General features: G+C 38.8%; 1 protein-coding gene across 2 annotated transcripts in view; it reads left to right on the forward strand.

Moving 5' to 3' along the window:
* The window catches only part of PHEX (phosphate regulating endopeptidase homolog X-linked), a 224,937-nt gene that overhangs the window by 147,779 nt on the left and 52,761 nt on the right, over positions 1-24,397 (forward strand). For both annotated transcript variants that reach the window (XM_025372572.1, XM_025372573.1), the window contains exons 14-15: positions 5,460-5,563; positions 20,059-20,117. In XM_025372572.1, coding sequence (XP_025228357.1) covers positions 5,460-5,563; positions 20,059-20,117 — 163 coding nt within the window. The remainder of the gene's footprint in view (positions 1-5,459; positions 5,564-20,058; positions 20,118-24,397) is intronic.

Raw genomic sequence — 24,397 nt, forward strand, 5'->3', positions numbered from 1 at the left:
CTAAGGGTGGGCATTGGAGGTGGGGCACCCTGGTGCCCCCCAGCCTTCCAGCCAGACCTCTGTAACTCTCTCACATTGGCCTTTATCCAGACTGTTCCACTCATCAGAGCAGACCAAGACCAGCCCCAGTGTGGAGGTGGGATATCTGGTTCTAGTGCTAGTGTGCTGGCTGGAACTCCCTCAGACCCACCTTCACATAGCTGTTTGTGGGAATTGCATCCTCCATGGTACACTGTATATGTGGATTATTAAACATTTTGAACATCACGCCAGTATATATTAGGTTGGTGCAAAAGTAATTGTGGTTTTTGTCATTATTTTTAATGCCAAAAACTGCACTTACTTTTGCACCAACATAATAAGTATGTCTACATGTACAGACACACATTATTTTGGGCAAAGCCATCTAAACACACCCATCTTGCATATTGATTTGTTGTTTGAATAAGGGAACATGTAGATATGAAATACGAATTCCATTAAGTATTCAGAAAATCCTTTGGTTGCCTAACACAAAATCTTTCTAATAGATATTTGGATATATCTCTGAGTATCTTTAAATGGATTTAAATTAAATGAAAGGTGTCCTAGAATTTACCCATCCTACTGGCACAGTAAGGAAAGTACCACAATTAGTGCTTCAGTATTTTTCATCTGCCTATTCTTACACGTAGGCCGAGGGCTATACTACAGATCATTTGCATTCCTATGTACTGTCTTATAAACATGTACTTATCCTACAGAGAAGCTGAACATGTTTCCTTGTTATGCGCTTATTACAGGTTCCCCATCTTTGGGGTGGTGGTGGTGGTAATAACTTTATTCTTCCATTTAGTCTGTGGATCTGGGATAGGATATCCAAGAAGAGAAATGTAGGCTCTGCTGAATTTTATGATTGGGACAGCTATTCCTAGGAAATGACACAAGAGTCCCAATTAATTCCCCAAAGGTCACGCAATCGAAAAGTCAAGAGATGGAATTGATTGAAAGTGATCAACTTGACCTAGACTTTTTCCAGTAACTGAAAGGACAAGAGGCTTTTGAGCCAAGTATTGTCTCTTGCCGAATTTAATTTTTTCATTTTGGAGATTACAAGCGGCTTTAAAATATTCATGTGAATTCATTCTTGTTTCTACTTCGACAACAAACAGAACTTTCCTAATAGTTGCTGGGCTTCAATTCTTTTTCTCATCCAAGGGCCTTTTGAAATATTTAAAATTATCAAAATATTATTGCAATTAGCAAGTCTTCTAAAAGTAAAAACTGATCCCACTGATAATATTTTTTAAAAGTTAATATTTTTGAAGGAAATTCCTCTGAGAAAATTTCCCAGAAAGTATTCTGAGCCCAATAACATATCTGAATTTTCTATCAGTTACAATCATATTCTGAAGGTTTTGGCAGAAAATTTGGGAAATAGAGAAAACACACTCATAATATTGCTACATAATATATATACATATACACCATGGAATACTATGCAGCCATAAAAAAGGATGAGTTTGTGTCCTTTGTAGGGACATGGATGCAGCTGGAAACCATCATTCTTAGCAAACTATCACAAGAACAGAAAACCAAACACCACATGTTCTCACTCATAGGTGAGAACTGAACAATGAGATTACTTGGACTTGGGAAGGGGAACATCACACACCGGGGCCTATCATGGGGAGGGGGGAAGGGGGAGGGGTTGCATTGGGAATTATACCTGATGTAAATGACGAGTTGATGGGTGCTGACGAGTTGATGGGTGCAGCACACCAACATGGCACGGATATACATATGTAACAAACCTGCACATTATGCACATGTACCCTAGAACTTAAAGTATAATAATAAAAAATATATATATATATATTTCTGTTACAGTTTATTAATTTGTTTTTCTCTATTTCTGTACAGCTGTAATTGATGTTTATATATAATTTGGTATACCAGCCTTTACAGTTAACATATTGTTTTGTTACTGTCTTTATAGCCTTTGTTACCATTATTTTAACAGTTGTATAGCATTTCAAGTAAGTTGTGTCATGATTTATTTAATCACTGCTTCTACTCCCATCCTCAATCTTAGTTTGTCCTGGAATCATTGGTTTACTTATTAAGACCAATGAAAATAACATTGGAGTCAGAGCCAAATGACTTGGGCAGTGTAGCTTTGCCAAATTCCATAATCTCCTTAGCCCTGTTTCCCATCTATCATATGTGAATAACAGTGACTGGCCCCTGCCTACCCCCAAACACTTAACCTGTCTCAAGGAAAAGAAGTAAGACCTGTCCTCTATTACTTGTGATTTCCATTAAATAAATGGAATAGATAATTAAACCAGGCTAATACTCTCAACTTAATAATGAAAACAATTTTTAAATTATCTTTCTAAACATAGATAAGCTATGGCAAATTGTAATTAATTACCTCTGAGTTTTGTTTCCCCCAATTATTTTCAGGGTTCTGGTAGGTCCTTACTTATCTAAAGTATTTTTAGACTTGGGACCCTTTTCTTCTTTATAAGTTTTTTTTTTTTTTTTTAAGACAGAGTCTCGCTTTATCGCCCAGGCTGGAGTGCAGTGGCAAGATCTCGGCTCACTGCAACCTCCACCTCCCGGGTTCAAGTGATTCTTCTGCCTCAGTCTCCCGAGTAGCTGGGATTACAGGCATGTGCCACCACACCTGGTGAATTTTCATATTTTTAGTAGGGGTGGGGTTTCACCAGGTTGGCCAGGCTGGCCTCGAACTCCTGACCTCAAGTGATCCGCCAGCCTCAGCCTCCCAAAGTGTTGGGATTATAGGTGTGAGTCACTGCGCCAGGCCCTTTAGAAAGTTTTGAGATGGCTTTCTGTTTAATGTCTGTAGACCAACCTGAATGTCAAGGGATTTTGTTTTTCAGATGGAACAGTAATGAAAGGATCACAATTAGCAAGCTTTCTAAAAGCAAAAACTGACCCCACTGATATTATTTTTAAAAAGTCAGTATTTTTGAAGGAAATTCCTCTGAGAGAATTTCCCAGAATGTGTTCTGAAGCTGAGAACATACCTGAATTTTCTATCAGTTACAATCATATTCTGAAGGTTTTGGTAGAGCTATCTTGGAAACAAAAGCTGAAAAAGGCAAAGGGTTGAACAGTGGACACATCTTTTAACCATACGATCTGGGAATGTCTTAGGATTGCTAGTAAGGTTGCTTTCTATAACAAGGTGCTTACTCTGTTTCTTCTCAGGCTAAAATAAACCTTTATCTTAAAATACAATCAATTATAAGATTTTGGCCAGCGTGGTGGCCCACACCTGTAATCCCAGCACTTTGGGAGGCCAAGGCGGGCGGATCACTTGAGTCCAGGAATTCAAGGCCAGCCTGGCCAACATGGCAAGACCCCATCTCTACTAAAAATATAAAAATTAGCTGGGCATGGTGGTGCATGTCTGTAATACCAGCTACTCAGGAGGCTGAGGCACAAGACTCGAATGAACCTGGGAGGTGGAGGTGGAGGTTTCAGTGAGCTGAGATTTCATCTCTGCACTCTAGGTGTCCAAGGGTGACAGAGTGAGACTCTGTCTCCAAAAAAAGAAAAAAAAAAAAATATATATATATATATATATACACACACACACACACACATATATGTGATTTCTTTTTATTATGAAACATTTCAAATGTTGGAACATGAGTAAAAATTTGAACACATCTATTTTAGCACATATTAAACATACTGCCATATTAGCTTTGTACATGCACACACACATTTTAAATGAATGAAAGAGATGCGTTTGAAATTCTGTCTGTAATCTTCCTTGATCTAATCTCCTTCCTCTGTGTCTATCTCCATCTCTGCATATAAACACTACCTTGAGTTCAGTCTTATTATTGTTGTTCCCATGCCTTTCTTTATGCTTTTGCTACATAGGCATATGTCCATAAACAGCATACAGTGTTGTTTTTCATGTTTAAAAACTTTACATTTCCTCATAGATATAACTTACCTTATTCACTCTGCATAATTTTTAAGATTATTTCACATTCATGCATACAGAACAATCATTTAAACTGTTGTATTGCCTTTCATTATGTGAATATACCACAATTTGTTATCAGCCCCTCTTCTCCGTGCAAGCAGTTTGAGGTACAATTTAAAGTCATAGCTTTATAATTTGTTGGCCAAGCAGAACACAGACGGTGCCAGGAATGAATACTTTTATTTCTGCCTTTGTCCATGTGCCTTCGGTTATTCTACTCCTTCCTTTATATTTTGGCTTGGTCTCCTGGAAAGATTGTTAAGATGACTCGTTAACAAAAACTTCTCCACAGACATGAGTACCTACTCTGTGTTAGGGAGGAGCTAAATGTGAGCCAGACATTGGTCCACAAATAGGTGACTGTCAAGCCTATTACCATCAAATTGCATATATACATTCATATCTATAATGTAATGCCTGTGGGTTTCATATACATGCATATTTTACTTTTTGCTTTTAAAAGACTATTAAAGTTATAAAAATTACAGTTAATAAGAATGTGGTTACCTTTGGTTATTTCCTTATTCAAATGTGCATTTTTCTTAATTTCCATAGTAATATATTTAAAAACCAAAGCACTGGAGGTCACTACAAACTACTACATTAACAGCTCCACAGATCTTATTTACAATAAATAGCTAGGTTAGGTATTGCTAGTTTTGTAGATGGAGTGCCTATAGAATGGAAACTGTCTGCCATTCTCCTTCCAAAACAAGAAAAGGAACGAAAAAATCAATTATGTCTGTTTCCCTGTCTTAATAGACAACATTGTTGTGAGCTGGTACCAACTTCCAGTGTTCCCATGCAAGCTATAATCTATGATTTGCCTCTGTAATTTCATTAATATTTAGTGACCAGAGACTTTTTGAGTGTTAACAGATACATTCTGTTAATAATTATTCTGGTGACTTCATTGTGCTTATGGTAGAAAATAGGTCCCTGAATCACATTTATTTTTTTCCTTTATGAACAACTACCAATTATTTGACTAAATCATTGTCTGTAAGCTAAATGAGTTTTCAGCCAACTAAACTGCATGTTACTAAAAAAAACTTATGTGACAAATAAATAAAGTACACATTTTTAAAAAGATCAAGGACTTGTGAGCCAAGAAATTTCAAACCAAAGATAATATGTTTTGTAAAGGTTAAAGTAGATTTTTCAATTAGAATGTAAATGGAATGCATTGTAAATGACTGCAGCTTCTCTTGTGTTTTTACTGTGATCCAGAAATGACTGTATTGATTTTTGAAGTTTTTACGTTAAAAGAAAATCACTGAGACTAAATTTCATGGCTTTGTGAATTCTGGGTTAACTGATGGCAGCGGAGAGAGGCTGTGACTGCTGCAGCTTCTCTGCTAGTTGCTCCTTCCTATGCTGAAGAATGTTTTTAGAGCCATCTTTTATCTTGACTTAGAACAATGATGTTGTGGTTTGTTTTATTCAGATCAAGTTTTCAGAATCCGACTACTTTGGCAACGTCCTACAAACTCGCAAGTATTTAGCACAGTCTGATTTCTTCTGGCTAAGAAAAGCCGTTCCAAAAACAGAGTGAGTATTAAAAAAAAAGTTAAATAGATAAATACATTGGTGAGAAGCGGAGTCTCTTTAGATTAAACTTTGTAATTCCCCTCAAGTCAGAGTAGCTGGCTTGCCAGTTAACTTGTTTTAGCAAAATCTGTGTCATGTTTTGCCAACTCTTATTTTTTATATTATGTGATTCAGATCTTAAGTCTAATTACAGGTCCCCCATTTCTAGCATCAACACATATCAAGAGAAGGCTTATTAGGATGCAAACATTAAAGTTATTTCTAGATCTAGTTATGAATATATAGAGAGGGAAAAATTTCTCTGGATTTTTACATTCATGTAGTAACTTTCAAAGATCTTAAAGAATAAATACTTTTAAAAAACCCTATGATTAGAAACGACAAAGTAAATGTATAGAAGCAACTAGAAAATATTTGTTGAGGTAATGCCTATCAAAGAACTGATAGCTATATTGTTTTTATCTAATAGCAGTTATGGTTTATTTGCCTTCCTCTCAGCTGCCTATAGGAGTTTTTCCTACAGATAGGAGGGTTTCCTTAGGTACTTTTAGGCCCAGGGCCCACCAGCTATGATTTCTTCCCTTAGCAAAATGTCAGTGATGATGACAATGATGATGGTAGCAGCTAACAATTATTATTTGTTTACATCGTACCAGAAAGTGCTTTACAATTTTTAATTCATTTTATCCTCATAGGAATTTGGCATGGTATAGATATTGTTATCCCCATTTTACAGGAAAATAAAAGGCTTACAACTGAGAAATTCTTCAGCTTAGGTTTGGATCACATTTTGTTCTGTCTGCTGCTGCTTTTGATTCCTGGGACTGGATTCTGTTGTGCTAAGGCCCACTTCTCCAATGCTTTTTTTCTCTCTGTTCTCCAGAATGGATGATGTCTATTGATCTGTTTTCAACTCCAGAATTTCTTTTTTAATTTAATTGTATTATTATTTTTAAACTTAGTTTTTATTTCAATAGGTTTTGGGGGTATTGCGGGATCTGGCCAGCAGCCCACAATGCAACGGGGCTCTCTCTTTCCAGGCGGGATCAGCAGGTCGAGAAATAATAGACACACACAAGATAGTGAAAGCTGGGTCCAGGGGGGTCACTGCCTTCTGGTCCCGCGGTGCCAACAATGCACTGGATATGCCAGCATTTATTATTAAGTTTAGTGAGGGCGGGGGTAGGTTGGTGAGGGATTTAGGGTCATTTGATTATGAGGTGAGATGGTCACATGGGGATGAAGTAATTCTTTAACGTAACATCTGTATGCAGAAGTACAGTATACAGAGGTAAGAATTTACAATATAGTGCATGCATCAGTAATTTCTAACAGAGCCTTAAAACAGAAACACAGTCTTTCCATAACCTATGATTAGCAAGATATTAATCAGCAGTAACAGTTACAGCAAAGGCTGGTTACAAACAATTCATAGAGACAGGATGTGAAGTTAGACAACCGGTTAGACCAGAATTTCTCAGAAGGGAGTATGCCTTAACCCTAAAGAGGCCTAGAAGAGCCACAGCAAGATGAGGGCATTTATAGCCCTGTCTTATCCATGTGGACAGGCGCCCCCCATGCATCCATTTATAGGCTCTCCACGAGGGTCACATTCCATTCCCAGAGCTATGAACATCTGCTTTTCTGGGATAGGAATCTTGGTGATGTGAAACCTCCCTGACTACATATCCATTCACAGGCTCTCTGCAGGGGGAAGCACATCACGCACTGTTGGCTCATTCTGGCAGTCCAACCTGCCATTGTCTTTACACAATCCTGCATGCAATTTTATATTTACAATAATCAGGAGCATTTCATCTTTTATTCCATAGCAATAGTTTCAGGGGGTCTCCCTACATGGGGGAACAGGTGGTAGTTGGTTACATGAATAAGTTCTTTAGTGGCGATTTCTGAGATTTCAGTGCACCCATCACCTGAGCAGTCTACATGTACACTGTATTAGTGTGTAGTATTTTATTCCTCATCCCCCTCCCACTCCTTTCCCCAGGTCTCCAAAGTCCATTGTATCATTCTTACCCCTCTGTGTCCTCATAGCTTAGCTCCCTCTTAGGAGTGAGAACATATAATGTTTGGTTTTCCATTCCTGAGTTACATAAGATAATGGTCTCCAATTCCATCCAGGTTGCTGTGAATGCCATTATTTCATTCCTTGTTATGGCTGACAACTCCAGAATTTCCATTTGTTTTTTATAGTTTCTATTTTTCTGTTGTAATTCTTTGTTAAGTCATTGTCATCATATTTTTCTATTTATTCTTTGAATAAAATTTATTTTAATTCTTTAAAGTCATCTATAATAGCCACTTTCAAGTCTTTGCTAAATCTAATATCTGTGCTCAAACTAACTGGAGTTAGTTTCTATTGATTGCTTTTTTTTTTTTTTTTTAACAGTTTTTCCCTTGCATAACATTTTGTTGTTGTTGCTAATGACAGTTTAGATAGTATGTTGTAGCAACTCTGGATTCTGATTTATTTTTCTGGGGCTTTTTAAAGCAAACAAAAAAAAGTAACTGTCCTAACATACTGCAGAATAGATCTTCTCTGTAGTATGCAGCTGTCGATGTCTCTGCTCAGTTTTTTAACTCTTATTTGTAGGTTTTAGCCTCACTTCCTAATGGTTGTCCCTGTGTCTACATAGCTCAGTGCTCAGTGATTAGGTCAGAGCTTGTGCTCAAACACCTTGAGTCTACAGGGTTTCTACCCTCTGCCAGTTCCTCTGTGTGTGGGTTGGGAGCACTTTCAAAATTACAGCCAGTTCTCAGTCCACCTTCAATTTCACCTTCCACCAGGCCCTCACTGGTCTTCCCTACACATGTGCCTAGTTTCCCAGTCAGCCAGGGATGTATGGAGTACTTAGTCAGCTCTTCTATTACTATGTCAGTTACAGGATCTCTCTTTTAAATTTCTGACTGGGTTTTCCTCATTGGTTTTTTACTAAGTTGGTCATTCAAAAATTAAAAAAAAAAATTGTGGGTACCTAGTAGGTGTACAGATTTATGAGGTACATAAGATATTTCAATACAGGCATAGAATGTGTAATAACCACATCAGGGCAAATGGGGTATCCATAGCCTCAAGCATTTATCCTTTCTTTATGTTACAAACAGTTCAATTATACACTTATTGTTATTTTTAAATCTATAATAAATTGTTGACTGTAGTCACCCTGTTATGCAATCAAATACTAGATCTTATTCATTCTATCTAACTATATTTTTGTACCCATGAACCATCCCCACTTACCTCGACCCAGTACCCTTCTCAGCCTCATTCTACTTTCTGTCTCCATGAGTTCAATTGTTTGAATTTTTAGTTCCCACAAATAAGTGAGAACATGTGAAGTTTGTCTGGGGCTGGTTTATTTCACTTAATATTCTCTTTTTTTTTTTTTTTTTTTTTTGAGACGAAGTCTTGCTCTGTCGCCCGGGCTGGAGTGCAGTGGCCAGATCTCAGCTCACTGCAAGCTCCACCTCCCGGGTTCAGGCCATTCTCCTGCCTCAGCCTCCCGAGTAGCTGGGACTACAGGCGCGTGCCACCTCGCCCAGCTAGTTTTTTGTATTTTTTAGTAGAGACGGGGTTTCACCGGGTTAGCCAGGATGGTCTCGATCTCCTGACCTCGTGATCCACCCGTCTCGGCCTCCCAAAGTGCTGGGATTACAGGCTTGAGCCACTGCGCCCGGCCTTCACTTAATATTCTCTAGTTTCATCCATGTTGTTGTAAATGACAAGATTTCATTCTTTTTTGTGGCTTAATAGTACTCTATTTTATATATGTACCACATTTTCTTTATCCATTTGTCTGTTGATGAACACACAGGTTGCTTCTAAATCTTGGCTATTGTAAACAGTTCTACAATAAACATGGAAGAGCAGATGTCTCTTTGATATACTGATTTTCTTTCTTTTAGGTATATACCCAGTAGTGGGATTGCTGGACTGTAAGGTAGCCCTATTTTTAGTTGTTTGAGGAACCTCCAAACTGTTCTCCATAGTGGTTGTACTAATTTACATTCCCTCTAACAGAGTATTGAGGGTTCTCTTTTCTCAACAGCCTCACCAGAATTTGTTTTTTCCTGTCTTTTGAATAAAAGTCATTTTCACTGGAGTAAGATGATATCTCATTGTAATTTTTGATTTGCATTTATCTGATAATCATTGATGTTGTGCACCTTTTCATATACCTGTTTGCCTTTTGTATGTCTCCATTTGAGAAATGTCTATTCAGATCTTTGTGTCTATGTGTCTGTTTTTATGCCAATATCATGCTATTTTGGTTACTATAGCTCTGTAGTATAATTTGAAGTCAAGTAATGTGATTCCTCCAGTTTTGTTGTTTTTGCTTAGGATAACATTGGCTATTCTGGATCTTTTGTGGTTCCATATAAATTTTAGGATTTTTTTTTCTATTTCTGTGAAGAACGTCATTGATACTTTGATGGGGATTACAGTGAATCTGTAGATTGCTTTTGGTACTATGGGCATTTTCACAGTATTGATTCTTCTAATCCATTAACATGGAATAGCTTTACTTTTTTGTGTCCTCTTCAATTTCTTGCATCAACGTGTTTATAGTTTTCATTGTAGAGACCTTTCACTTCTTTGGCTAAGTTTATTCCTAGGTATTTTATTTCATTTGCAGCTATTGTAAATGAGATTATTTTCTTGACTTCTTTTACAGATTGCTTTCTCTTAGAATATAGAAATGCTACTGATATTTGTATGTTGATTTTGTATCCTGCAACTTTACTCAATTTGTTTATCATTTTAATAGTTTTTGGTGGAGTCTTTAGATTTTTCCAAATATAAGATCACATTGTCTACAAACAGGGGTAATTTGACTTCTTTCTTTCTTTTCTTTTCTTCTTCTTTTTTTTTTTGAGACAGAGTCTTGCTCTGTCACCCAGACTGGAGTGCAGTGGCGCACGGTCTCTGATCACTGCAAGCTCCGCCTCCCAGGTTCACGCCATTCTCCTGCCTCAGCCTCCCCAGTAGCTGGGACTACAGGCGCCTGCCACCACGCCCAGCTAATTTTTTTTTTTTTTTTTTTTTTAGTAGAGACGGGGTTTCACCGTGTTAGCCAGGATGGTCTCGATCTCCTGACCTCATGATCCACCCACCTCGGCCTCCCAAAGTGCTGGGATTACAGGCGTGAGCCACTTTGCCCAGCCAACTTCTTTCTTTCTAATTTGGATGCCCCTTACTTCTTTCTGTTGTCTGATTACTCTGGCTAGGACTTCTAGTACTATGTTGAATAACAGTGGTAAAAGTGGGCCTCCTTGTCTTGTCTAGATCTTAGAGGAAAGGCTTTCAGTTTTTCCCCATTCAGTGTGATACTAGCTGTGGCTCTGTCATATATGGCTATTACTGTGTTGAGGTATATTCCTTCCATACCCAGTTTTTTCAGAGTTTTTATCCTGAAACGATGTTGAATTTTATTAAATGCTTCTTTAGCATCAATTTACGTGATCATATGCCCTGTGTTTCTTCCCACTGTGATAGGACAGCACTGAGTTCCAGTGCAAAGTCCCACAATCACTGTGCTCTCCTTCCCCCAAGCACACAGATTTTTCTCTCTGTGCCCATGTTGCTGCTGCTGGGGAATAAGGGAAGGGTGGTGTAGGCAGTTCAGGACTGGCTTTCCTACCCTCTTCAGTGCCTCTTTCCTTGATGTGATGTTAAAACCAGGTATTGTGATTGTTCACCTGGATTTTGGTTCTTATGAAGATGCCGTGTGTGTGTGTGTGTGTGTGTGTGTGCGCGCGCGCGTGCGTGCGTGTGTTTGTGTGGCTAGTTGTTCAGTTTGGTGTTCCTGCAGGGAGGACACTTGATGGAGGTTTCTCTTCAAACTTCTTGCTCTACTTCATCCTCTATGTTGGCCAATTTTATCTGACAAAGCTGTGGCTTTTCACTCCCCCCCCCAGTTGAGTCTACCCACTGGGGCAGCAAAGCTGCTGATTTCCCAACCAGCCTTTTTCTGACAAATCTAAGGTCTCAATGAGCTAGGAGGGACAGGAGTAGTCTCAGGCAAAAAGGCCATAGTGCCTGCTCTAGTTAATGCCAAGCTCTACCAGTTTTTAAATATTAAATTTTGCTTAATTTATTGCTCCCCCTTGATCAATTCCCAGATTCCTAAAATGGCTGTTTATTGACAGTGTTGTCCAGTTTTATACTTGGTTTTTGTAGAAATGATTTGTCAACCTTCTCATGCCATTATAACTGCAAGCCTGGCTTCCATGGGTTACAATTTTTTTTCGTGGTCCACTTTTTAACCTTGGCTAATATTCTGATTTCTCGATCTTTGACTGGCTCTTTTTATGCTCCCTAGTCTCTTGCCACTCTCCCTTTTAAGTCCCTGTTCTGTCCTGGCTTCTAGAAACTCTGAGCCCCCGTGCTTTCCCTTGGCTTAAGTGATGATTACCACTTCTCCCTCTTATGTTTCCATCCGGCCATCCCTGATCTCTGTCTTTCAAACCTTCCTATAATATGCACCTGAATAATTCACTGGCGGTTACTGACTTTAAGAGGTAGGCCTAAAGCTGAATCTCTCCCCTGCCTATCCCTGACTCCAGTCAAAAGCACAAAGGAAAAAAGCAGAAGGCTTTAGAACTGCTTCGAAAAATGATAGATAATGGTTTAAAGCCATTTGCTCCACTGTCTTTGGTTCTTTCCTGTCATCACATTATTTCTCAGTCCACCTATCCTGTTTCATTCCCAATCTAAATTATTCAATAGTTTTAGATTTAGACTTCTTAAATCCAATACTCAAATCTGATGACTTCGGCAAATGATTTCCAGTATCCCTATGACCATCTACATGTAATACGGTAGTCACAGATCTGTATAATCTTGCCCTTTAATATTTGCTTCAGATCAGTTCCAACTCTTTTTTTTAAAAAAAATCTGTGGAAAATGGAAGCATTTCACCAATTTTTTGGTGAATTTTCAGGGGCTCCTGCATATTGGCAATACAGCCAGTCTAATTCTTTGATTTCAAAATGTCATTATTCATTTAGGTGTGTAGAAAGGCCTGGATTAGTAATTGAAAAACTCCTAAATGTGTTATCTTTAACATCATCCTGGGATACTGATGAACTGTCAGATTCTAATGGTCTTAACTATTTCTAATATTTTATTCATGCCTTAGAAATATACTGCTTTGTCACTTAGGCAAACTGAGATTTGTGTGGTTTTCTTTTCTGTCACTGAAAAACAAATAGCTCTTTCACAAGGGTATTAAATTGGTTAACTTTTGGGAAGAGTTCTCCAGAAATGAAAATCAGTGCAATGCTTACAATTCTTGTTTCCTCAGTCTATATGTCTATTTCAGGGAAATAGCATTTAGAAATTTAAGGTCTTCTTTGCATAGTAAAGGGATATGAGTAAATTCCTTTTCTTTTTTTAAAGGAAACATCTGGCTGTTCCTTTTCAGGCATTGTAGAGAATTTTAGCCTCATGATACTCATTGGCTTGAATTGACATCTTTCAGTTCTGAAACTTCATGAGTTAATCGAGTGGGGATGATTCTGGAGTAGCTCTACTACACTAGTTTACTTTGAACAGCACATCACGATTATATTTTCACAAAGCCCTGAAATAACATTTTGCTTCTTTGTGGGTGTAAGAGATAAAGACCCTTTATCTTTCATTCTCATGGAATCCATTTTAGCTGCACTAATGTGCATTAAGAAGTTTCTAAGGCAATGGGAAATGTCAGCAAGAATGAAATTAATTGGGTGGCCATCCCTGAAGGTACATATTTAGGGGTTGGTTCACAGAATTGTCACTTCATCAGCTTGCTTAAAAATAGAGGATTTACTTACTGCTCGGCTTGAGTTGAAAGTAATTTCTTTCCCTCAGGATCACCTTCTTTGACAGAAATTATTTTAAGTCAGTCTCACTATTAACTCACTCTCATTCTACTGTGACCAAACATGTCTGAATTCTCTATCTTTTGAAAAAAATGTAAAGATATATTAAATGTCTTTATAAATTATGTTCCTGCCCAGAACTTTTGTTTGGAAAAGCATTATCTATAGCATGGAATGGGAGTGATATAATCTGCAGGATATTAATAAGAAAGCAATAAATACACTATGGCTTTTCCATTCCATATTCCCTAGACTACCTGTAAGAGTTGATAAGAAAAACGTAAAACTTTAGCCTGATGTATATCTATTTTATATGGTCCAAAGAAATAGGGGTACCAATGTCTTTTTCTTCAGATTCTTGTATTTTGGTATTATATTCCTTTTATGTATCTCATTCTCCAGTATAATTTCGTCTCCATTATTTTGGGATTTGAAATTTCTATGAGACCTCTCCCTACCTTATCCACCAAATCCTTTCTCAAACACAGACTGCAGAAGCACCCTAAAGACATAGTAAGAAGAATTTAAAGCACTTGAATGATATTCTGTGTTTATTCAAGTGGATGTATACATAGCAATAAATTCATTTTAATGGATTTGTGATCTTCTGTTCAGCACATACCATTTGGACAGCAATGTCTTGTCCAATTGGAAGCTACTCTTTGTTCTCAGAAGGCTTTATCCAGTCCTCATACATTGCCCCTACATCTTAGAGCCAGCAGAGTGTCAAATCCTTCTCACCCCGGACTATCCCTGCCTTCCTGCTCTGCAGTGGCTCCTCTGACTTCCTCCTCTGTTGCATCTCTCTGATTCCAGCCGAACAAGGTTGTCTGCTTTAAGGGCTTGTGATTGGATTTAGCCTACCTGAATAATCCAGGATAATCTCTCTATTTTACAGTCCTTAAGCTTAATTACACCTGTAAAGTCCTTCTTACTATGTGATGTAACATGTTCACAGGATCCAGGGATTAGGACTTGGCCATAATTTTACCTACTACAGGTAGCCAAGTTAGGTCAATAGAGGTGCTTTCCCATTCACTGTTTCCTCAGGAAAGTAGGCCAACCAGCAGTCAAAGCCCATAAGCAACTTAAAATCTTGTTGGGAGATAAGCTGTGCAAACTCAGATGCCTTCAGAGGCCAGCCAGTTAACAAATGGTTGACCTACATGGGTGTAAACAACAGGGAGTGGTGGGGACTGTGGAAAACTAGTAACTACACACACCACTTAAATAAATTCCAATTCAATCGTTTGTTAAGCCATTGTGTTCGGCAAGCAAAACAGTTTTCTGGGAAGATTCAGCCCATTGGGTTGGACTTAGTCTGTGGATAGCCAACTTTTCAGCACTCCATTTATCTATTGCTGTGTGACAAACCTCCCCCAAATTTAGAGTATTGAAACAGCAGTAATTATTTTTCTCTCTCATGGTTCTGGGGATCACTAGGCTCAGCTGCATGGTTCTTGTTGGTGGGGTTTTGTTTGTTTGTTTTTGTTTTTTGTTTGTTTGTTTTTCACAGAGTCTCGCTGTGTCACCCAGGCTGGAGTACATTGGCGTGATCTCAGCTCACTGCAACCTCCGTCTCCCAGGTTCAAGTGATTCTCCTGCCTCAGCCTCCTGAGTAGCTGAGATTACAGGTGCCCACCACCAAGCTCAGCTAATTTTTGTAGTTTTAGTACAGACAGCATTTCACCATGTTTGCCAGGCTGGTTTCAAACTCCTGACTTCAGGTGATCTGCCCATCTCAGCCTCCCAAAGCACTGGGATTACGGGTGTGAGCCACTGCACCTGGCCATTTGTGGTCTTTCATGTAGTTCCAATCAAATAGTGGCTGGGGCTGGTGTCATATGGAAGGCTACCTCTCTCACATGGCTAATGGTTGATGCTGACTGTTGACTAGAACATCTACATATGGCCTCTTCATGTATGTTGGGTTTCCTTACAGCATGTTGATTGATATAGAAACTTCAAAGAGCAGCTTTTCTGAGAAAGAGGGAGGGAGGGAGGGTGTGCTTATATGCATCAGGGGGAGGTTGTATCACCTTTAATTACCTAGCCTTGGAAGTCACACTGTCATTTCTGCTGCATATTATTCTTTAGAAGTGAGTCACTAAGGCTAACCCATAATCAAGGGGAGAGGAATTTGGACTCCATCTCTTCATGGGAGGAGTGTAAAAAAGTTCACAAGCACATATTAAAACTAGCACATGTAGCCTTACATTAGAGAATAGTAAAACTAAATATATAATAAACTTGGATGTAATACGGGAGATATACAAAATGCTTAACAGCTGGTTTGGCATGGGCCCTGAACAAATAGAAGAAATAACAGCATCAACAACTGGTAGGATCTACTGGTGCAGCTGCTTAATATCAGCTCTGGGTATTATCAAGGCTCCAAATGTGCCCTAGAGTCAATAAGAGCCCTGGGAGCTCAGGAATGGTAAGATCATGTGTCTGAAATAAGATGTTTTCGTTATTCTTGTTGAAGCTTCAGAAGCCCCATTAAGTTCTCGTTTCAGAGACTGGTTGTTTGGTTTGCTTTGTCTACCTTTGTCTACCAGCAGTTAGGAACCTTTTCCCTGCATAGCCCTTACCTGAATGTTTTAAAAGTTTGTTATTTTAAAGAGAGGGGAGTTGGGAAGAACACAAAGAGAAGGGACAAACTCTAGGAATACACATTATCTTTTGTATATATTATGATTCAGTCCAATGCTATTTCGAAGCCAAGGCACCCACCTGGATTTTCCCCTTTTGACTTAGAAATGTTGGGTTCTTAGGATGGTGTATTAGTTTCCTATTGCTACTGTAACAAACTCCTAAAACCTTAACAGCTTAAAACAACGCAGATTTATTATCTCACAGTTCTCTAGGTCAAAAGTCTGGGGTAGCTTGGTTGTTTCTTTGCTTTGGATTTCATAAGGCTGAAATTAAGAGTGTCAGCCGGCTGGGCTTTTATGGGGAGGCTCTGGGAAGCATCCCCTTCCAAGGGGATTCAGGTTGTTGGCAGAATCCATTTCTTTCTGGTTGTAGGGGTAAGGTCTTTACTTCCTTGCTGGCTATTGCCTGGAAGCTACTCTTTGTTCTCAGAAGGCTTTATCCAGTCCTCATACATTGCCCCTACATCTTAGAGCCAGGAGAGTGTCAAATCCTTCTCACCCCGGACTATCCCTGCCTTCCTGCTCTGCAGTGGCTCCTCTGACTTCCTCCTCTGTTGCATCTCTCTGATTCCAGCCGAACAAGGTTGTCTGCTTTAAGGGCTTGTGATTGGATTTAGCCTACCTGAATAATCCAGGATAATCTTTCTATTTTACGGTCCTTAAGCTTGGTTACACCTGTAAAGTCCTTCTTACTATGTGATGTAACATGTTCACAGGATCCAGGGATTAGGACTTGGCCATAACTTTACCTACTACAGGTAGCCAAGTTAGGTCAATAGAGGTGCTTTCCCATTCACTGTTTCCTCAGGAAAGTAGGCCAACCAGCAAGTTTATGTTAAACACTAGGGCTTCATTGAAATACCCTAAATTTGAAGGAAAAGAATATGCATTTTATGGAAATATGTCTAGGTTTCAGTTTTTAAAAGAGAGGAGGCACTCTTTCTTGATTTCCAGTAATATCTACATATAATATAATGCTTAGGAGAACTGATTTGAAGTCAGACAGACCAGGCCTTGTACAAGTACATAATGCTCCTAAGTCTCATTATCCTCATCTGTGAAATGGGCTAATAATTCCTATGTTGCCGTGGGGAAAAACTGATGAATAGAAGGTGCTTAGGACATAGTAAGTGCTCAGTGAATGTTAGCTGATAATAAGGACAATGAAAACAGAATGACATATTCTTAGACTTCTTTACAGTTGGGGAGAAGGTATGAGTTTATCAACTAGTGTCAACAATTGGATTTCGCATTAGTTTCATATTAACCTGACATAAATTAATTTGTTAGTCTGACATAATTATTTTATTAGAGATAAATGAGTAAAACAATTGTTCTAGAAAGGGATTTATACACACATTTTTCTTTCTTTCCTTTTTTATTTTTTTAGAGACTCGAACTTCTGGGCTCAGGCAGTCCTCCTGCCTCAGCCTCCCAAGTAGCTGGAACTGTATTTGCATACCACTGCTGGGCTTATGAGTTTATTTTTAGCAGTTTAGCTTAAGATGAATTGCTTGGTTTTAATCATAATAAGCAGTCACTGAAACTTACAACCATCTAAGTCAGGGGTTGGCCACTATGCCTGTGGGCTAAATCTCACCTGCTGCCTGTTTTTGTATGGCCCATGAGCTAAGAATAATTTTTAGAGATAAATGTTTGCAGTTGGTTTGATGATGGGGAAGCCCTAACTTCATTTGGTTGTTTGTTTTTGTTTTTGTTTTTTAATTAAAATAATTTTTGTTGGTATGTAGTAGTTGTAAATATTTATGGGGTACATGAGATATTTTGATACAGGCCTGCAATGCATAATCGCATCATGGAAAATGGGAGTATCTATCCCCTCAAGCATTTATCCTTTGTGTTACAAACATCCACTTATATTATTTTCGTTATTTTAAAATGTAGAGTTATTATTGACTATAGTCACCCTGTTGTGCTATCAAATACTAGATCTTATTCATTCTTTCTAACTATATATTTTTTGTACCCATTACCCATCCCCACTTCTCCCCGATTCCCCTACCGCCCTTCCCAGCCTCTGGTAACCATGCTTCTCCTCTCTATCTCCACGATTTCAATTGTTTTGGTTTTTAGATCCCACAAATACGTGAGAACATGCAATGTTTGTCTTTCTGTGCCTGGCTTATTTCACTTAACATAATGACCTCCAGTTCCATCCATGTGTTGCAAATGACACGCTCTCATTCTTTTTTCTGGCTGAATAGTACTCCATTGTGTATATGTACCATATTTTCTTTATCCATTCACCTGTTGGTGGACACTTAGGTTGCTTCCAAATCTTGGCTATTGCAAACGGTGCTGCAACAAACATGGGAGTGCAGATATCTCATCAGTTATTTTCTTTCTTTGGGTATGTACCCAGCAGTGGGGCTGCTGGATCATATAGTAGCTCCCTTTTTAGTTTTTTGAGGAACCTGCAAATTGGATAAGCATAACTTAGAACCCCAATTAAGCAAAATGTTATCTCACCCCAAAATAATTCCATTATTTTCGTTAATAGGCCTGTAGTAGAAATAATTGTACTCAGCTGGGCATGGTGGCTCACGCCTATAATTCCAGCACTTTGGGAGGCTGAAGTGGGCGGATCACTTGAGGTCCGGAATTTGAGCCCAGCCTGGCCAACATGCCGAAACCCTGTCTCTGAAAGAAAAAAAAAAAGAAATAATTGTACTTGATTACTATTATTATTTTTTGAATTTCATCAATAAAATTTGTGGACAATTTGCTCTTAAGTACCTACGTAATATCTTTGATTTTGCCTCTTTGCCTGTAAAGCCTAAAATATTTATGATCTCACCCTTTACAGAAAAAAATTTGCTGACTGCTGATCCAAGTAATCTATTGTGCATTTAAGATTTGGGTGTAGACTCCTCTTAGATAGAAGGGATCCTTAAGATGTCCTAATGCAATGCCTTAATTTTATAGCTAAAACTAAAGCCCAGGAAGGTAGGTGACTCTTCCCACACAATTCAGCTAGTTAGTGATAGAGGCAGTACACTTTCCACTGGAGCAGGCAGACCCTCTGGGTAGCGTAGTTGGACTTTATTCATCTTTCTTTAAATGAACCTCTGTGCTGTCAGCAATCCAGAACTTTTTAAAGGACAGGCCAGAGGTGATGCAGCATAGAAACACAGTTGTCCATTCAACCCATTGAATAGGGCCTGGCAAATATATACTTGCTGTGTTTCCATTTCAGGGAGCGCCCTTTAGATTCTAGAATTTCTCATTAAAACTTTTTCCATCAGTGACAGACTGGATTAAGAAAATGTGGCACAAATACACCATGGAATACTATGCAGCCATAAAAAAGGATGAGTTTGTGTCCTTTGTAGGGACATGGATGCAGCTGGAAACCATCATTCTCAGCAAACTATCGCAAGAACAGAAAACCAAACACCGCATGTTCTCACTCATAGGTGGGAACTGAACAATGAGATCACTTGGACTCGGGAAGGGGAACATCACACACCAGGGCCTATCACGGCGGGGGGAGGGGGGAGGGATTGCATTGGGAGTTATACCTGATGTAAATGACGAGTTGATGGGTGCAGCACACCAACATGGCACAAGTATACATATGTAACAAACCTGCACGTTATGCACATGTACCCTAGAACTTAAAGTATAATTAAAAAAAAAAAAACTTTTTCAAAAGCACTGGTATGCTGACTTTTTTATTCTGTTAAGTTAGTAACAATAAATAACTGTGCTTGTTAATATATTCTCATTGAGCCGTGTTCAATTTAGGATGAGATTGTTCATTGAGCAGTACAGTCACCCTAAACTGAGGGAATAATTTCCCCTCATGTCCAACATCCCCATTGTTCCGTGGTTATCTGCTAATAAACCCAGCCATGCTGTGTTTGTCTTTGCTTCCCTCCTGCCTGTATAATGATGATTACTCTCTGGCATTTGTTTCTTTTTCTACAGGTGGTTTACAAATCCAACGACCGTCAATGCCTTCTACAGTGCATCCACCAACCAGATCCGTAAGTACTGGTTCCTTGTCTCCTTGGTAATCTGGTATAAAATGGAAGGAACTTTTCCATGACTATGATGGAGGGTAAGGCATTCCTTATTTCCCCCAAAAGTGGCAGGGTATGCTGGTGAAGGAAGGTTGTTTTCCTACCCATATGCCAAATTTTCCTCACTCTCTTCACCTTACTAGTTTTTTTTTTTAAAGCTTTATGTCACCATTGATTGAAAAAAAATCAACTACAGTAAACCAAATTAAACCATAATGAAGTTTGCCATGAAAAGGAGCAAGTTTCCACTTTCCTCTCATAATGGCCTTACTGATTTTGTCCATACCATTTTGTTCGTTCCTAGGATTGGTGGGGAAAACAGCAGGTAACTGAGCAGATTGTAGAACCTGAGAGGACCATCTGTATGTAAGAAAGAAGCTTGGAAATGTTGTTATTAATGCTAGGAAGTTATGTCTTGAGGTTTTCTACTTACATGTATCAGGTGTATGTAATTAAAAATACCATGATAAATTTTAAAAATTATTATTTTTATTATTTTTTCAAGACAGAGTCTCCCTCTGTCACCTAGGCTGGAGTTCAGTGGTGTGATCTTGGCTCACTGCAACCTCTGCCTCCCAGGTTCAAGTTATTCTTATGCCTCAGCCTCCTGAGTAGCTGGGAGTACAGGTGTGCACCACCATGCCCAGCTAAATTTTTTTTATTTGTATTTTTAGTAGAGATGGGGTTTTGCCATGTTTGCTAGGCTAGTCTCAAACTCCTGGCCTCAAGTGATCTGTCCACCTTGGCCTTCCAAAGTGTTGGGATTAGAGGCGTGAGCCACTGCACCTGGCCTTAAAACATTATTAAGATCTGTTTGGCACAAATAAAAAGTCTGACAGCATCCAGCCTTGGCAATAAGGACACACACTCATTGCTGGTGGCAAGATAGATTGGCTCATCCACTTTGCAGGGCAATTTGACAATATCTCAAAAAGCTGCAGATGTCCATGCATACCTGTGACCATGACCTGTGCTCCTGGAATGTGCTCTAGTGCTGTGATTCTTGAAATGTGGTCCTTGGACCTGCAGTAATAGCATCATGGGGGATCTTGTTAGAAATGCAAATTCCCAGGTCCCACCTTCGATCTGTTGATCAAACTTTGGATGTGGAGCTCAGAAATCTGGTGCCATAAAACCTGCAAGTGATTATAATATATGCTAAAGTTTGGGAACAGCTACCCTAGAGAACTCCTGCACAAGGCATAAAGAAGCCCAAGCGAAAATGCTCATAACAGTATTTATAATACTAGAAAAAGCAAAATAACCTACGTATTCCTCTGCAGGAAGGTGAGTCAAATGTGGCATATTCACACAAAGGAATACCATAAAGCAGTGAAAAATGAGCAATATATATTAACATGGATGAATTTCACAAGTATTAGGTTGTGCAGAAAAATACAACTTGGGAAAATATATCAAGTATGATATATGATACAAATAAAGTTGAAATTCATGCAGAACAATTCTACACATTGTTTGGCGGTCCATCCATTTGCAGTGTAAGTGTAAAGACATTCATGAGAATGACAAACATGAAATTCTGGTTGGTGGTGGCTTGTCTTGGGGAAGGTGGGCAACTCCTGCTGAAATCCTTGCTGGTTTCTCCTCATCTCCTATATCTCTTAATGATGGCATGCCCCAAGGCTCAGTCCTTGCACCTTTTCTGTTCTCTTTTCTCCATCTTTGCTCACTTGCTTGGTGATAACATCTAATCTCATGGTTTTAATCACATTTCTATGGTGTTGAATGCAGGGGATGGAATTTACCACCCTTGTTCATACCACTACTATCTCCCACCTGGATTATGGGAATAGATTCTTCATTGGCTTCCCTGCTTTGTTCTTACCCCCCTTCAGTCTATTCTAAATATAATATTGTAGCAATTTAAAGACTTTTTACAATCATATCATGTCAGTTCTTTGCTCAAAAGCTTTTATCAACATCCCATCTCACTCAGAGAAAGAACCAAATTATTTATAATGGCCTTAAGGTCTGTTATCTTTCTGCCCGTAACTCCTGCCACTCTCCCTCTTCCTCCCTCCTTCTGTTCCAGCCACACTGGCCTCCTTCGTGTTTGTAGAGCACATCTGACACGCTCTGCTCTGGGGATATTTATACCGGGGGTTCGCTTTCTCTTGGAAAACTTCCCCAAGTGACCTGCCTGGTTTATGCTCCCATTGCCTTCAAATCGTTATTCAAAGGCCAGGCCACCTCCTCAGGGAGGCATCCTGCCTTCCCTCTGGCCAGTCAGCCAGTCTGCCGTGGGTCCTCCATACTGGCCGTTGTTCCTACAGGACTCTGGTCAGAGGGGACAGCCCGAAGGCTGTGGCTGCCCACTACTAGCTGGCACATCTTCTGAGAGCCGCCATCGTGTGGCCACTGTTAGGAATAGCAGTCTCTGCCCGACTTGGGTCTGAGAGAGAAATGAACAGAAAGAAGACAGACAAGCAGATGGCGGGATTTTTTTATTTATACGTTAATTTACATAACCAAGTAAGTTGTTAAATATTTTGAATGTCACTTCTTACTATATAAATATTCATTATCACTAAGCTACCATTGCTTTCTTAAGGTCCTAAATGCCAACTTGAGAACTAAATTGCATATCTTATATGGGAACTTATGATATTTGAGTTATTAATTATAACTAATACTTATAATAATTTAACATATTATTAATTATAATCACATTTACAATATTCTCTTGGGAAATAGAAATCGTTTAGATTATTCACTTAAAAACGTTTCATTGTCTAATATTTGGTACATGTGAAAGAACATATGTAGCATTTTGGCACATATAAGTTATAAAGAATATATGAAAACATGATAAAATTAATATGTGCCTATGACGCCCTCACCCAATCAGGAACCATCCCTCCCACTAACCACAGAGGTAACAGTCTTCTCATTTGAGGGTTTATCATTTTTTTTGTTGTTTTTTTAAAATAAAACTTTCATTATATAGGTATCCCTAAACAATATGTAGTTTATTTTTACTTGTTTCTTAGTATAGCAAAAATGGTATCTTACTGTATGCAATCTTAAACAACTGTGTTTTTTCAGTCAATATGTTTTTAGGATTTGTCCGTGTAGCATGTGATGGTAGGCTGTTTTCATGTTCACTGCTGTATAATATTTCATGACTGTACCCCCAAATTGTTTATTCTATTGTCCAGCCTATATGTCCCCACACCCAGGTTTTTGCTTATGAACAGTGCTGCTCTGCATATTCTTGTGACTGTCTCTTGAAACAAGTGTCTGAGTGTGTACACCCAGGAATGGAATTATTGGCTGATAGGAAGAAGTTATCTACCAGATAACATTAAATGTTTTCCAAAGCTGGTGTTCCAAAATACAGAAGTGTTTCTGTTGTTCCTCATTTTCATCAACTCTTGGCATTGGTAGACTTAATTTTCACCAGTCTAGCGAGTGTAAGAGATCAGCTCTTATGCAAGAAAAGCCAATGTTTCCGCATCCACTTTAAAATGTCACTGAAGGCTTACTACTCCTTAGGGTACTTAAGTGTGTCTAATAATAGTTCCATCTCCAGGGTTCGCCCCTGCTCAGCCTTTTTCTTGCCTGCGAAGGGCTAATCCTATCAGAGGTTTACTGAGGAAGAAGCCATTTCAGGGTAAACCAATGGTTTCATGAAAGCTCATGGGCAGAGGGGTTTTCAACATGAACAATTTGAAACAGTATTTTAATTAAGAGATTCAAGCTGTTTCTGTTTTCCTAATGACCAGTGCTTGCTCTCATTGTAAATTATATTCTCAGGCAAGATGACAAGGAATCCTTTGGGGGAGTTTTATTTTCCCCTCTCTCCTTTCTGATTTTCCGGACTACAAATTAAGACAGGTGGAGTTTCTTCTTACACATTTCCCCACTGGGTTTCCTGGGACTTCCCCCACCCTACAACTGCCTTCTTTTTGCTTCACTGAAGAAGTGAAAAATTGAGGTGATTCTCTAAAATGAACATCTTTATTGATTAGGGGCTGATTCTGACAGCATGTGGCCATCTGTTTAATTGGGTTTTACATCTAAGATGTAACTATACTTAGTAACGTGATTTATGACAATTTCATTCAGTTCCCATTATCACTTTCTGATTTATGCCACTTAAATCTGCTTCTGCATGCAATACAGACTTGAGTAGAAAATAGAAAAACCTGTAGTTTTTTTTTTTTTTTTTTTTTTCAAATCCATGCCTTTGTGTGGAACCCTATGATTTGTGGCCATCTTTC

This window comes from Theropithecus gelada, chromosome X (assembly GCF_003255815.1).
Source record: "Theropithecus gelada isolate Dixy chromosome X, Tgel_1.0, whole genome shotgun sequence".
Taxonomy (NCBI): Eukaryota; Metazoa; Chordata; class Mammalia; order Primates; family Cercopithecidae; genus Theropithecus; species Theropithecus gelada.